Below are 16,024 nucleotides of genomic sequence, written 5' to 3'. Positions count from 1 at the left end.
GGGATGGTTCCATGGTCTGTGGGATAATGATATGGAGGGGGATGGTTCCATGGTCTGTGGGGCTATGATCCAGAGGGGGATGGTTCCATGGTCTGTGGGGCTATTATCCAGAGGGGGACGGTTCCACGGTCTGTGGGATAATGATATGGAGGGGGATGGTTCCACGGTCTGTGGGGCTATGATCCGGAGGGAGATGGTTCCATGGTCTGTGAGATAATGATCCAGAGGGGGATGGTTTCATGGTCTATGGGGCTATGATCCGGAGGGGGACGGTTCCACGGTCTGTAGGATAATGATATGGAGGGGGATGGTTCCATGGTCTATGGGGCTATGATCCGGAGGGGGACGGTTCCACGGTCTGTAGGATAATGATATGGAGGGGGATGGTTCCATGGTCTATGGGGCTATGATCCAGAGGGGGACGGTTCCGTGGTCTGTGGGATAATGATATGGAGGGGGATGGTTCCACGGTCTGTGGGGCTATGATCCGGAGGGAGATGGTTCCATGGTCTGTGGGATAATGATATGGAGGGGGATGGTTTCATGGTCTATGGGGCTATGATCCAGAGGGGGATGGTTCCACGGTCTATGGGGCAATGATATGGAGGGGGATGGTTTCATGGTCTATGGGGCTATGATCCAGAGGGGGATGGTTCCATGGTCTGTGGGGCTTTTATCCGGAGGGGGACGGTTCCACGGTCTGTGGGGCTATGATCCGGAGGGAGATGGTTCCATGGTCTGTGGGATAATGATATGGAGGGGGATGGTTCCATGGTCTGTGGGGCTATTATCCAGAGGGGGACGGTTCCGTGGTCTGTGGGATAATGATATGGAGGGGGATGGTTTCATGGTCTATGGGGCTATGATCCAGAGGGGGATGGTTCCATGGTCTGTGGGGCTATTATCCAGAGGGGGATGGTTCCGTGGTCTGTGGGGCAATGATCCGGAGGGGGACGGTTCCACGGTCTGTGGGGCTATGATCCGGAGGGAGATGGTTCCATGGTCTGTGGGATAATGATATGGAGGGGGATGGTTCCATGGTCTGTGGGGCTATTATCCAGAGGGGGACGGTTCCGTGGTCTGTGGGATAATGATATGGAGGGGGATGGTTTCATGGTCTATGGGGCTATGATCCAGAGGGGGATGGTTCCATGGTCTGTGGGGCTATTATCCAGAGGGGGATGGTTCCGTGGTCTGTGGGGCAATGATCCGGAGGGGGACAGTTCCACGGTCTGTGGGATAATGATATGGAGGGGGATGGTTCCAGCATCTGTGGGGCAGCGATCTGACTCCCTGCGGTCTGGCCGCCTGTGTGAAGCCCCCAGAGCCTCCCAGGGCCGGCGGGGGGTCCCGCACAGGGAAGTGAGCGTCACCCTTCCTCCGCGCTGATACTGCGCAGAACGCTCCGCCACCGGCTCTTCTGCTGAAGACCTCGGAGCCGGGTTTCAACTCTGGCACCGACTTCTCTAGGCTGACTTTCTGGAAGGGTTTCAAGCGTCGCTGTGTCCTGCAGAAGGTGCGCAAGTGGCAGTATCCGACAGACGTTCGGGCAGAGTTGGCTCATCCCGACAGGTGCCCGTGGGGTCCCTGCCCCCATCACTGCCGCCCCCCGCCCTCGGCTAAGGGCACGACTTGGCCCGAGGGGCCCCCGGGTCGCTCTGTGACTCCCGGAGTGGCAGGTGGGGCTGCTTCTGAGCGAGGGGACGAGCAGGGGCGGCGATGTGCAGAGAGCACCCGCCGGCCCCTCTCCCTGTTGTGCCCGGGCTCCTCCGTCCGCAGGCCTGCGTCCCTCCGCGCTCGGACTCTCCGTGAGCAAACCAGCAGCCGGGCGGGCGGCACACCGCGGCCGCAGGAGCCCTGGAGCCCCGCGGCAGACGGAAGGTGTGATGACCTCGGTGGCTTCCTGGGAGGGCAAACCCGTGACCTAAGGGCCATCCGGTTTTTCCTAAGCTGCTCATCATAGATCCGATAATTCAGACCTAAAACAAAACTGTTGGGAACCAAGCCTTTGTGGCCTTGGGGAAAGCAATTTCCAGTGAGAAAATATGGGAGCTGCCTCAGGAGCTTTGTGGGAGGGAAGCCAGCGGCGAACCTGCCCCCCCTTTCCTTCTGGTGGTTCTCGGAGCAGGGAGAGAGGCTCACAGGATAACGGACGCTTCTGAAACAAGGTGACCGTTGAAGGTCCAAGCACGCTTGGAACAAGCTAAGCAGTTGTGCCCAGGACGCCGCATGTTGCTTTTGTTTTTGTCTTTTCGAGGTGTGTAGCTGGTTGAGATGGGGAGGAAGGAACGACGGAACAGGTCTTCCTAGTGAGATCGGCCGAGGACCTCAGGGGCCCCGCATCCGGCCAAGGGTCGTGGGGAGTCCTGGGCCGGCCTGGGGGAGGACACCGAGGGCCACACGCTCCCCCCCCTCCTGTCCCGCAGGGGAGCCCTGCTTGTCCTGGCCTCATTTAAGAAGCGCAGAGCCCCTCCCGTGCGCGCCCCTCCCTGTGGGAAACATCGGACGTCACCGCAGCATCAGGTGAAAAACAGACAGAAACGCAACACAAAAGCACAGCTTCTACAAAGTGCATGTGCCCCGGCCACCCATCTTCTGGCGCCTCGCCAGGCCCCAGGGCGGCAGCTGGGCCTCCCGTCCCCCTCCTAGCTGCAGTGGGACCGGGAGTGCGCCTGGAAGGGAGGAACAGAGCTCAGGGTTGTCCGCGCTGGCAGACCTCCTGCGGCCCAGAGAGGGGAAGGCGAACACAGCAAAAACACTGCTTTGGGATGAAAGCACATGGGGCTGGCAGACAGCCGCGACCAGCCGACCAGCCGCGGGGCCCAATGCACTCTCTCAGGACCTCTGGGCGGCCTTGACCACCGCTAGAGCCAGGGCGGGGGCGTGGACCCCCAGCCCTGCAGCCCCGGCCATGGGGGGACAAGAACACAGGGCAGGGGGCACAGGCTGTCGCTGGCTCCTCCCCAGGGACGCGCCATTCTTGGGAAAAGAAGATCCCAAAGCAAAGATGCCACCTGCTGGTTCCGGGCTCTTGCCCCATGTGGGTCTGCGACCTGGAGAGGACACCCGGCGCCTCAGTCTGGAAGTAGGGCGATGGGACGAGGACTCTTTGGATAACTGGAGGGGACCTGGCGTCTACTCCTGGGTGCCACGTGCTGACCCCGTCCTCCTGGCAATACCACACCGCAGAGGCCAGCCCCTCCCGGGGTTGGGGGGTGGGCTGTGCTGGGAGCCGGTCAGCGCGTCCGCCCACCCGAATCGCGGGGACGTGTGTCGGAAACCTGACCCCCTCACTGGCTTTATCACTGGAAAAAATATCTCTCTGTATAAATATAAGCCGTGATCATAAAAGACCTACAGAGTCCGAAGAAACCCTACAGGCGCTGCTCAGGGTGGCGTGCGGTGAAGAGAGTCCGGCTGGCTCGCTGGGGGCAGGGAGGCGGCAGGGTTGGCGAGGCGCTGGGAGGTCACCGGTCTGGATCCATCCAGGCTGAACAAGAGAGCGTGGAATGAGCGGAGGCTCCTGGGCCTTCGAGGCGGGCACGGTCACCCTGGCGGTGCCCGGGACGGGAGCCCCGGCCGGCGCCCGCCAGCCCAGGACGCTCTGCAGGGCGGCTCGCACTATAGCCTCGTGGACGTGAGTCTCTTCATGCCCCTGCGCTGGGCCAGGCCGGACGACAGCACCGGCTCCAGCCGCGGGGCCTGGGGCGTCCGGTTCAGAGCGAAGTAGGTGGCGGCCATGGCGCCCTGCGGAAGGAAGGAGGCGCTGACCGTGGTGCCCACCCGCTCCCGAGCGGGGCGGCTCCAGACGCCTCTGAACCTTGGTCTCCCCACCACCAGCCCTGAGCTCGCAGGGTCCAGGGTCTCAGGGAGCCTCCGGGTGACGCCCCACGTCCCTGCCCTACGTTACCTTCCCACGCTCGCCAGATTTTAGAAGACGCGCTTTACCCTCCAAGGACGAGACCCGGGGGTGATGTGGCCTCGGTCCTCCCCACGAGCTCCCAGCAGCCTCCGCCAAGCATGCGCGGCAGAACACGCTTGTGCCCACGGCGTAGACCCTCGGGCCCGCGGGAGTCTGTCCGTCCGTCTACACGGCACCACGGGTACAGGTGCGTCGCGGCCGAGGTGGGCGGGGCCATGGCTACTGTCAGGTCTGAGGCCGAGGTGGCAGGGGCCGTTGCCGGCTACGGTCAGGTCTGAGGATGCCGGCTTTGGCGACTCTGATCACAGTTGTACCGCACGGTCAGACCTTGGGAGGCTGGGATCGTCCGGCAGCAAGGGTTTACCCAGATCCACTCATTTCCTGCTATTCGGTTGCTGAAAACCTCTGGGTCCCTGGGCCTGTGACTGTCTCCCTGGTGGCAGGAGTGTGCTGATCTCTGTTCCCTCCGCAGCCCTGTGTCCCCGTCAGGGGGTCCGCATGTCAGAATGCTCTAGGGCAAGCTGTCTAGCCAGACCCCACGAGGCCTGTGCCCTGGAAAGTGTCTCAGGAAAATGAAGTGAGACTCATGCGGTGTGAGATGGGGGCGGCAGACCCCTGCCCTTGGGCCTAGCGCAGGGCCCCTGCTCCCACGGACTGGCTTCTCCTGAGGCCCAGCTGCCCTGGCCACCTGCCAGCTGTACGCGGGCATGTCTGTGCTCCACCAGGAGATTCGAGGAGGAGCGGCAGAGACGTCCGGCTCTGGAAGCCTCCAATCCTCAGGGTCTGGGCCCCTGCACAGAAGTCCATAGGCCTCTGCTCTAGAACCCGGGGCTTCGGAGCCTGGGATTGGTGATGATGTGTGACTGCCTGCCTCCACCTCTCCCCCCTCTCTCCTGCCCCGTCTGTCTGTCTGTCTGTCTCTCCTACTTTCTGTCTCCCTCTCTCCTTCTGTGTCTGTCTCTGTCCCAAACATGTAATGTGCCTGCCACACACACGCACGCACACACGCACATACACACACAGGCACACAATGAAGCCGCTCAAGATTGTTAACAGAAGCTGTAACTTACTCGGAGTCTCGTGCGTGATTGCTCATATGTGTATAAATGTGTAGAACTAAATAAATTAGGGAGACCCGTTTGTGCCTCTTACTGGCTCCCCATCTGGTTCTCATGTCGCGGTTACTTTAGGTTAATTGTGGGGGATCAGGGCGACTTTCCTGAGCCCCCCACCCCTGGCATCTCGCTCTCACGGCTCCCTGTCCGCACCTTCACCAGGTGGACGTCCTGTCTGCTGAGCTGGCTCTGGGACAGGTACTCTCTGTTCACGATCCACGGGTGTTTCAGGACTTGAACCGCCGTCAGGCGCTGATGAGGGTCTACGTGGAGCATCTTGGACACGACATCCTGTAAGGGACGACAGCAGAAGCTGATCTAAAGAGCCTCCTGAGCCAAATTCCTTCGTTCCCTCCCACGGCAAAGCCTCACCATTGTTCTAACTGATTCTCTGCCCCGATGGGGGAGGGGGAGTCCAAAGTTTACTTTCAGCCTTAAAAGTACATGAATGATTTTTGAATTTTAATTCTCATCACCTTGATGGCTCGCCTCAGGTTTTTATCATACTAAAGGTTTGATATGCAAAGAGAAATCGAATGTAGACATGTTGGATGGTGCATGTAATTTACTGAACTGCTCGTTTAGTAAACATGGTATCTTTCCCAAGGGAGGAGCCAGAGAACGACCGTCCACAGACATAAGCAGCGAAGACAATACATGCGGGGACATTCTTATTAGCACAGTCCACAGACATGCGCTACCAATCAGCACCAGCCACAGAGCTGTCCGTCTGGAGCCATTACGTGGGCCCAGTGGGCTCGTGTCCCACAGGGATGGTTTTCTTATGTGACCGTAAGATAATCACAATAAAGATTCCTACGACTGTGACTTAAAGACAAAGCTTCCCTTCACTTCACTCGTGGCACTATACGCACACGTGTGTGCACACGCACGCACACACACAGTTACAAGTATGGTCTGCATCTCCATGGCATTCGTGAGGCTCTCTGCACGTGTCGTGTGCCCTTTCTTAAGAGTCATCGGGATTGTCCTTGGGGGAAAGAGGGCCAATGTCACCGTCCCCATTTTGCAGATGAAGACGCAGACATTCATAGTGATCAGTTGTCCAAGGAAGACCCGTGATGAGAACCCATGCTCTCTTGCTAGCCTGCTCACCTTCCTCTAGTATTTCTGGGACATTTCTCAGGGGAATAAAGTCAGCATGGACATCAGGTGATGAGGATGCACTCAACAGAATTTTTGGTCATGAACCACAACAGAGAAATACCGCAGACTAATCCAATACCCTTTTTTAAACAGAGAAATCCAATGCCATTTAGTATTTGGTAACACCGATCTTAGCAACTTCTCGCAACAAATAAGTCTTGGAAGCAGTACTGTTCCATTTCCACGTACTCAACTGAAAGCAGAGAGACCTATTTTGTTTGCTTAAGATCTCATCGTGAAGCAACGTTTCTACGTGGACATGCAAGATGTGCAGTGACAACACACAGATCCATAGACTTTGTCGCATTTTGGAGAACTGGAGGTGCTGTCCTGTGTTTGGGAAGAGGCATGGGGCGGATGGCGCAGAAGATACAGTGGAGATACAGCAGTGAAGGGGCGCGAGGAAGTCGTCAAGGTCGCAGGAGGCAATGAAGCCCTCTGCCTGCAGCAGCAATCCTGGTACTTGACTTCATTGCTTTCCTGACACCTTTCCCTGCTCCCCCACTCCTGCTTCCAAGGTTTCTCATAAAATGTCTCATAAAGAAACCACCAGCACCCGAGTCCTGGTCTACTTTGGGAACCAGGACTAGACAATTCCTATACTCCTTTGAGACAGAATGGATGGATGGGAGCACTGGGACCGTCAGGGTCTGACCCACAAGAAATGCTCCCTAAATGCCAGCTGCCTTCCACTCTCCCATCACCTCTTCCGCGACCTCCATCATCGCCTCTGCCACCTGCTTCACTGTCCCCTCTGCCATCGGTTCTACATGTCCTCTACTGTCTCTTCCACGTCTCCTCCACCGTCTTCTCCGCCATCTTCTCCACCCCCTCCTTCACCATGCCCTGTCATCTCCTCCATCACGTTCTCCGCCATCTCGTCCTCCATCTCCTCCACCATGATCTCCACCGTCTCCTGCACCGTCTCCTCCATCATCTTCTCCACCATTTCCTCCATCTCCTCCACCATGATCTCCACCGTCTCCTGCATGTCTCCTCCACGGTCTCTACCACGTGCTCCATCATCTCTCATCACTTCCGCCGTCTCCTCCATCACTTGTCCATTGTCACTTTCACCACCACCTCCCCCACCTCCCCACCATGTCTCCCCATCACGTCTACCATCATTCCCGTCAGCTCCACCATCCCCTCTGCCATTTCGGATGAGGTCACACAGTGATGACTATGCAGCACTAGAATCAGAGCCCCAGATGGTCTCCGTCTCTCCCCGTCATTTTACAGTAACGCAGCAAACAGACTGTTGATACTAGTGGCCATGTGATCATGCACGATCTAACCAGAGAGGAACCGAGGATCTCAACTGAAAAAGACTGTCCGATGTCTCTTCAAACAAAGCTGGTCACATATAGTGAAGCTGTAGGGAAGCCCCAGTGCGGAGTTTTAAAGTAACAGAAATACACCTCTGTCCCAGAGTTCATCCTGATCAGTCTGTGATCATTCAGGGCACTCGGTCTGCAACATCCCTAAAAGCATGACAGTTCTTTTATGTGTCAACTTGGCTAAGCCACGGTCCCCAGCGTTTGGCCAACCACCAGTCTAGATGTGGCTGTGAAAGTCTTGTTTAGATGAGATTAACACTGAAATCCATCAACCTGGAGTAAAGCAGATGACCCTCCTTGATGTTGGTGGGCCTTATCCAATCAGTTGAAAGCCTTAAGATAAAAAAGACCAGGGTTTCCCAAGGAAAGGGAAGTCCGCCAGCAGATGGGCTGTGGACTCAAGCTGCAATGCCAACTCTTCTCTGAGTCTGCAGCCAGCTGACCTACTCTGCGGACGTTAGACTTATCAGCCTCCACAGTCCTGTGAACTGATCCTTAAAAACAAGTCTTTCTCTCTCTGTTTCTACCCACGTCCTATTGGTTCTGTTTCTCTGGAGAACCCTAGTACACCAAGACAGTAGAAGTGCGGAAAGGGCTTTAACAGGAGTTTCGCAAAAAGATTTTAATTGAGAAGCTATAAGTAATCTACAAAATACCGAGTTGTTTAAATGAAAGATATCCTCTAGCTTCCTCCCAGATACAAAGGCTGATGCAGAACCTCCACCCCTGAGAAGGAAGAGAGGGAAACACTCACCTTCGCGGCATCAGAGATTGAGTCCCAGTTCCCCCCGGAAAGGGCGTACTTCCCGCTGCCAATCCGTGCCAGGATCTCCTCGGGAGTGTCGTCCGGTCCGTTTGCAAATGGGGTGAACCTGCACAAGGAGAGAACGCATCGTTCTGAGCTCCCATTTTACGACCTACAGTAAAGTTCATAGCCTGATACTGGCTCTTTTTGTTGTTGTTGCTTGTTTTTTAAAAGTAGGCTCCACGCCTAATGTGGAGCCCAACGTGGGGCTTGAACCCACAAACCTGAGAGCAAGAATGAGCGAGATCAGGAGTCAGAGGCTTCACCGACTGAGCCACCCAGGCACCCCTGCCTCTCTGTTGTTAAAAAGAACAGCTCTTTCTTTGCCATCACGCTCCAGACTCAGGAGTCATGGGAAAGGGTCATTTATTTCTTTCGCTGTGTCCATCTTCCTAACGAGGACTATGGTGTACGTCAATAAGGCTAGTGTACAAGGCCCTGTGGACCCAAGCACGAGCGTCCCTGGACCAGTCCTGGCTCCCCTGGCTACCGCGTTACGGTGGCTGGCCCGGTCACTCGGTTCCCACGGTGAGACTGAGGTATGATGGAGGACAGACTGGGATCTGGAGTCTGAAAGGCCCGTGGTTGATCTATTAACTCTGGGTCTCTGAAAAATTAATTTCTGAACGCTCAGCTGCACAGCGGGGGGAGTCTGACACGCGCAGGGACCTGCACAGACACGTGTAGGGAGCCGTCCCCACCTGGTCTCCGTGAGTCACCCGGCCGTCCCAACCTGACCCAGGGCGTGTCGATACACGCTAGACGAGGAATTCCATGTGATCCTCACGGCACTTCCTTGAGCGCCCAAGTCTGTGACCTGAGGTTTATGTGCAGGACATGCGTCTCAAGACGACTCGCAGCACGATCCAACAGTGTGACATCAGGAAGGGCCGGGGTGCCTTCCCGCTACTGTGGTCCTCGAGGCACAGCCCCGGGCTCACACATCTGCCTCCTTCACTGCGACACTCATCACTCACTCATCACGAGATGCCGCAATAAGGCCGCGAAAAGAGCAGGACACGCCCATTCGTTCTCGGGGACGGCATTCTGTGCGCTTCGCTACCCTGAGCGGGACTGGAGGGTCTAGAGCTCCTTTTTCCTTCTATGCAAATCCTCAATAAACTTAAAAACATGGGTCTCCCTGGGGCTCTTAGGATCCTAGACCTTTAAGGCCGGAAGCCTGGAATACCACAGTGGCCTCTTCTCATTCAGAAGTGAGGGAAGTGAGGCCAGTGAAGGTCAAGGAGTCCAGGCCAGAAGCGGAGCCGGTGAGGGTGGACCTCGGGTCGGAAGCAGATGCGCACACGGCAGACCCGGCCTCCTCCCAGACGGCCGCTGTCTGGTCTGGCGGCCACGTAAGTCAGTGGCCTGTCCTTATCTGGCCACCCTCCTCGAGGTGCTGTTTGGCAGGAAGCTTTTATGGGGGAAGATGCTGCACCCTCTTAAGGGGGCAGCACATGCTGGGGAGAACGTGGACACGTGCTCAGAGGCTTGGGTTTTGTGTTGATGAGCTCAGTTCTGTGCTCCAGTTCGCGAACTCTGGATGTACATTTTAAAGAAAACCTATGGCCGACTTTCTTAACCCTGTTCTTTAGTTGTCCTGAAAGGGCTAAGAAGTGTTTACCCAAGACCTGCGAGTGTGCGTCCCCACCCGTGCCCGGGGGCAGGGGTGACCTGGGCTGAACTCAGGGACGGCCCCGAGACGTCTGCCTCACGACATCTCGGGCACACTCTCCATCGCGAGCTGACTCCTACGGGTGGGTGTGCATTACCCCGCCAGCATGGTGTACAACAGGGTCCCCAAACTCCAGATGTCACAGGCTGCATCGTAGCCTTGCCGCTTCAGGACCTGGAGGGGGGAGAGCAGACGGCAGATGAGCACTTGGTGAAGAAAGTTCAAGTTCACCGTGTGTTCTTCGGAGGAGACCATGAGCTGGGCAGGTGGGAAACGGGGGTATCACTTATTAACACCAAGTCAACCATGACGCCCTGCCATAGGGTTCCCCAAAGGCCAGCGCACGCACGGGAACCATGGTTCTCGCTAGATACGTGACGGATAGCTTGAAAACACTTAATTTTGGGGGCGCCTGGGTGGCTCAGTGGGTTAAGCCGCTGCCTTCAGCTCAGGTCATGATCTCAGGGTCCTGGGATGGAGCCCCGCATCGGGCTCTCTGCTCAGCGGAGAGCCTGCTTCCCTTCATCTCTCTCTGCCTGCCTCTCTTGTGATTTCTCTCTGTCAAATAAATAAATAAAATCTTTAAAAAAAAAAATGATGGCGAAGTATACACGACATAAAATTTACCACCTTAATGGGTCTTAGAGCACAGGTCCGTTGTACCATCTCCAACCATCTCCTTCCTCTCGCAAAACTGGAACTGTCCCCATGACACTCCCCATGCCCCTCGCCCGGCCTCTGGCTCCCACCCTCCTCTTTCTATCTCAGTGGATTTGGCTGCTTTCGGGACCTCATGTGGGTGGAATCATATAGTAATTCGGCTTTTCTGCTTGCATCAAACAACACGACGTGCTCAAGCTTCATCCGTGGTGCAGCGCGGGACACGATTTCCTTCCTCTTTAAGGCCAGGACTCCTTTGTTCGAACGCACCACACTCCGTGCGCCCATTCAGCTGCTGAGGCACACTGGGGCCGCTTCTGCCTTCCGGCTATCGGGAATAATGCGCCCGTTGCGGGGTGAACCGCTGCTCTCCTCTCTGCTGTCGGTGTCCTCGGGTGCTGGCATGGCCACGTCACAGGCTAACCCTGTGTTCAATTTTCTGAGGAATAGTTGAAACAGGAGATTTTGTGAGTCCGAGGATTACAGACTTCCACGGAGGCAATCCTCTGACGCGTTTGCAGCTGAGTGACCGTAAAGAGAGCGGTGTAGACACTCTGGGATGGCTGCACGCCCCTGGATTAGCATGAACGTGGGCAGGAGAGCTGGGTTCAGTTTTCTTAGACACGAGGGCAAGGATCCCGTCCTCACGCCGTGGTATGACCGAGGCCATACGCTGTGTGGCAGCCAATACCGGCGGATTAACTGTCCATCGTTCAAACCCACGCGTCACCAGCTCAGTGACCTTCCAAAGTCCTTGGACACACCGAACGTGGTGGTTGTTTTTAATCCACTCGATGGGGCCAACAGGATCCACACCCTGTGTGCCTCATGGGGCGTCCGAAGATAAAAGTGAAAACTTGGTCAGAGGGCTTTGTGAATGGTAAAGTAATATACCAATGTAAGATATTCTGTAATCGCTAAAATCAAGGGTATCACATTAATATTGATCAAGTAAGACCGTAACAGAGGCTTATAAGCAGATTGGGTTGAAGGGCGTCACAGGTAGCATCTGGGTAACCTAAAAGTGGCCTCACAGCCCACCTGTGTGGGCCCCGTGACCACCCGCATCCTGGCTCGGCACCCTGCTGCCTTCCTCACGACCAGTCGGGGGGTGACCTCTCAGCTCGCAGACCCACTACCAGGTCCCCGGGGCCTCCTTTTTTTCTCTTTTCTTTTCTTCTCTTCCCTTCTTTTCTTTTTTCTTTTCTCTTCTCTTCTTTTCTTTTCTTTTTTGAAGTAGACTCCGGGTCCAGCATGGATCCAACGTGGGGCTCGAACTCACGACCCTGAGCTTGAGACCCGAGCTGAGATCAAGAGCCGGCCGCCTTTCTCTTGGGACTTGCTGTGGGCTTCCCCGCAGCTCTGGCCTGGTGTCAGCACAGGCAGAAGGGTCCGCACGCATGCGACATCTGCGCTCCTTCCCGACCCCTCACCCCAGCCCCGAGCCTGCCCGGCTCCAGCGGCCGCTCAGGTTTCGTTGTTTACTTAAAGCAAGGACCTGGGTTTGCCTCCATACACATAGCAGCGTCGTCAGAGCCTGGGGGAAGCTTCCCCAGGGAGCCTGAGAAGGGGCAGATGTACGAGACAGGGCTGCCGAGGCTCTCCGAGTCCCCGGGTGCGGCTGAGAGCCCTCACCTGCCCAGCACCGTGGACTCTCATCTTAGATCCCACAGCGCGGCTTGCTTCTGCTCTGGGGGACCGTCTGGAGCGGAACCCTGGCACGAGGGGAATCCAGAAACGTGTGGCCTCCCCCGGCTGTGTGGGGGCAGATCGACTAGATCGACTTCTGATCACAGGGTCGCAGGGGACCGTCAGCTCCCCTCTGGCTGGCCTGGGACACTGCTGCGCTGTCTCTCAGTAACTCCCGCAGGTGCGCGGAGCTGCTCCAGACGGTCTGCTGCTCGGTAACGGGTTTACAGAAAAGCGCCACCATTAAAAAATCTTACCAATCGGGGAGGGACAAAGTAAGCTGTGTCTGAGCGAGGTCGGTGGCTGGTTCTTCTGACTCATTCTCCTCTATTCTAACACGACCACTAAGTCAGGGTGACTCCGAGGTGCCAAACCGCCCGCGCCTTCCTCTGCGGAAGGAGCCGGCTCATCCCGGCCGGTGCGGGGCTCTTACCTCGGGGGCAACGAAGTTGGCCGTGTAGCAGGGCGTCATCAACAGCCCGTTCTCGGCCCGGAGCTGCTTGGCAAACCCGAAGTCACAGATCCGGATGGACTCGGGGTTCCCAGACTCGTCCATGTACAGTATGTTACTCGGCTTCAGGTCTCGATGGACCACCTGGAAAGGCAGTGGGCGGGGTTGGAGCAGGAAGGGGAAGGGGGAAGCATTCAGAAGAGATGGGGCTTTTCGGGATTGTGACTCTGAGCAGGTCCTGCGGCTGCAAGCCGGGGGGCTCGGATGCTATGTTCTTTGGGGTAAGCAAGCGAGCAGCCGGCCCGATGAGAGAGTCACATATGAGGACACCTGACGCTGTGTTCAGGTGACAGACATGAGACGATTTCTACAGACAGATGTTCACTGTGTGCCCAGCACGCTTCTGCGTGGTGAGGGGCTCCCCGGATTTCGAGACAGACACGCAGCCCCTGTTGGGGGCAGGTGACCCAGGGGCAGCAACCCAGCGATCGACAGTCCTACAGCAGCACCTGTAGGGGTGGGGAGGGAGGTGCAGGGCGCCCCGAGCTCAAGGGGTGGGGTCGGCAAAGCTGTCCTGACGTCTCAAAGCCAAGTAGCTATGGGAACACAGACGTCTCTTCTGACGGGGATGGAGGCTGATTGTGAGCACACGCGTGTGCCCTCACACAGTCGGGAACCTGCACGTCTCCACGGTCCTGTTAAAACCCAGGGACAGGAGATGGAGGGAAGCTGAAGGGACACTCATGGGCAGAGGCCCCGAAGGCAGGGGAGCGGGAGAGTTTGGGGCCAGGCCCATTACCTCCCTCATCAAACAGAAGCCAGTCTGGCAAACCATCGTCCCCAGGGTTTCCTCTAGAGTTGACTGTCCTGGGGAAACGCTTCGCACTCCCAGGCTGCCGGGCGAGCACAGAAGGGCCTGTGGTGTGGTCCTGGAGAAACAGCCTCCTGCTGGCAGGTGCCGCATCTCAAACGCTCGTGAGCACGGTGGACGGTGGAGGGCGGGCAGCGACGGCGCGGCCCGAGTTGCGGATCCGAAGCGGAGCCGCAGGCGGGAGCCCCAGCCCCGAACCCCAGCCCCGCCATTCACTGTGGGCAGCCAGCCCCGGGAGAGATGCTTAACCTCGGTCCGCTCTAGTCTCCCGATTGTGAGCGGGTGAGATCAGAGCTTAGGGCTGCGTGAATGGAGAGCAGGGGCGGCGCCTGGAGCCTGGCGAAGGCCCGGCAAAACCAGCTCTCTCTGTCTCCGTCGTCGGCAGGACTCCTTGGCGCTGACTAAGGAGTTCAGTTGTCAGTCAAGCAATGGGGCCCTTTCTCAGCCCGGATACGTTTCCTCTATAACTGGTCCAGGTAAACCTAGTTTCCCTAGCTCGCTGCTGGCCACACTGTGTGTGCAGGGATCTCAGACACGAGAGGGGCGGCGGTGACGCAGGAGGAAGCCGGGACAAGCCGGGGAGCCCCCTCCAGGCTGTGGGGGAGGGCACGGGCTTACCCCCTGGGAGTGGAGGTAGTCCAAGGTCTTGGTGATGGTGCACAGCACGTCGCTGGCCTCGCGCTCGGAGAAGTAGCGCTGCCGCAGGATGCGGTCCAGGAGCTCTCCCCCCCGCATCAGCTCCATCACCAGGTACACCAGCTTCCCGTCGTCATAGACCTGCGAGGCGGAGAGCAGCGCGTGGTCACCGCGGTCCCCGTGACCACGCAGGCACCTGCCGTGGGGGATGAGTGCGGCCCCGGACGCGGCACCGGCCGGTGCAGAGGCGGGGGGTGTGAAAATAAGGCTCCGGCTGAAAATGAGTGAATGGCCGTTGCCGTCGCACCTGGTGCAGCGCTTAGGGAAAACCAGCTTTAATAATCTGCTGCAAAGCAGGGCAGGAACCAGCGAGGCCGGGAACTGGCAAGGGCCAGATCTGAGCTGACATGGCTTGTCCTGCTCCCGTCCCTCCTCTGCCCTGGGCACTTTCAGAGCTGTCCGCCCAGAGCCCAGCGCCTCAGACTTCAGAGCGCAAGCCCCGGGGGCTCTCATTAGCAGGCGGTGTCTGGCCCAGCAGGCCTGGCTCCTGTCCGACCGGCCCTGGGGCCCTCCCTCCCGCTGCACCTGCACCACGGACAGGCCTGGGAACAGGCAGACCCTGGGCCCAGGCAGGGAGGGGAGGTGGGGACAGACAGAATCTGCCACATGGCACCGCGGAGTGCTCTTATCTCCGGGAAGCGCTGGAACAAGGGAGCTTCCCCACACCACCTTCACTCTCCCGAACGAGACAGCCCCAAACCCCGTCCTCTGCTCTTTCCTCGACATGCTGAGTGGACGGCAGGTGCCCTGCACGCGGGTGCCCAGGCGCTGGGAGGACCTCGTGGAAACGGGGCGGAGCGTGTAAACACAGGTCGTGTTCAGCTTACGCATCAGCGAGTTTCTGGAACAATTCACTAAAATTATTTGCCCGACTCTGAGCTCAACGCAGGATGTAGAGTTGATTTCGGTGTTTTATTCCCAGTTTAGGCCTCAAAAAAAATGCTCTACTTCTGAGAATGGACCTACGATGGCGCCTTTGGCTCAGAATCACCCACCCCAACAGAATGAAAGTGCTTTGAAAAGCTTAGAAGTCTTCCGACGAGCTGGTTTCTGCTTGTGGACCTTCACATAAATAAACCCACAACGGCAGGGACACCGGGCTGCACCGTGGGGGAGCCCGGGACCCGCGGGGAGGAAACCGGTTCATTTTCCACCGGCTAACACGGGGCCTTGTTCACACATTCCTCCAAGGTGAACTGGCATTTGGCAGTCCCCTAGGTCCGGGAACTGACGGGGCCCAAAGGGAAGTCGAGGCAGCCCCGAAATCTTGAGGGTTTGGGCTCACACCCCTGGCATCATTCTGGACTGTGAGGGTGAAGGTGGTGAGATGAGAACTCTGCCCCCCACACCCCGCCCCACCCCCGGCCTCCAACAGCACAGCCCCGGGCTCTGCGCTGGGCTTCCGAGGGGGCGGACCCCCTCCCTTCCCTCTCCTGGGCTGGGGACCACGCACGGCCCAGAGGAAGCTGGGAGGAACCCCATGGCCACAGCTGGATCTGGGGTCTCAGATCTGACCCAGCCGCGTCTCAGCCACTCCAGACTCCCCATTTCTGCCGTGTTTGGGAATGGCCCCAAGCAATAACCCATCCGGCTTCGCCTTCGCACCTGCTTCCCGTTCTCCCTTATAGCCCAC

General features: G+C 57.8%; 1 protein-coding gene across 3 annotated transcripts in view; it reads right to left on the bottom strand.

Moving 5' to 3' along the window:
* Positions 1–494: 494 nt before the first annotated feature.
* The window catches only part of RPS6KA2 (ribosomal protein S6 kinase A2), a 308,891-nt gene continuing 293,361 nt past the window's right edge, over positions 495–16,024 (bottom strand). For all 3 annotated transcript variants that reach the window (XM_046005543.1, XM_046005545.1, XM_046005544.1), the window contains 6 exons: positions 14,314–14,472; positions 12,807–12,968; positions 10,122–10,198; positions 8,299–8,416; positions 5,191–5,328; positions 495–3,747 (listed from right to left, as the gene is read on the bottom strand). In XM_046005543.1, coding sequence (XP_045861499.1) covers positions 3,622–3,747; positions 5,191–5,328; positions 8,299–8,416; positions 10,122–10,198; positions 12,807–12,968; positions 14,314–14,472 — 780 coding nt within the window. In that variant the 3' untranslated portion in view covers positions 495–3,621. The remainder of the gene's footprint in view (positions 3,748–5,190; positions 5,329–8,298; positions 8,417–10,121; positions 10,199–12,806; positions 12,969–14,313; positions 14,473–16,024) is intronic.

This window comes from Meles meles, chromosome 5 (assembly GCF_922984935.1).
Source record: "Meles meles chromosome 5, mMelMel3.1 paternal haplotype, whole genome shotgun sequence".
NCBI lineage: Eukaryota > Metazoa > Chordata > Mammalia > Carnivora > Mustelidae > Meles > Meles meles.
This window is presented reverse-complemented; position numbering and strand designations above follow the sequence as displayed.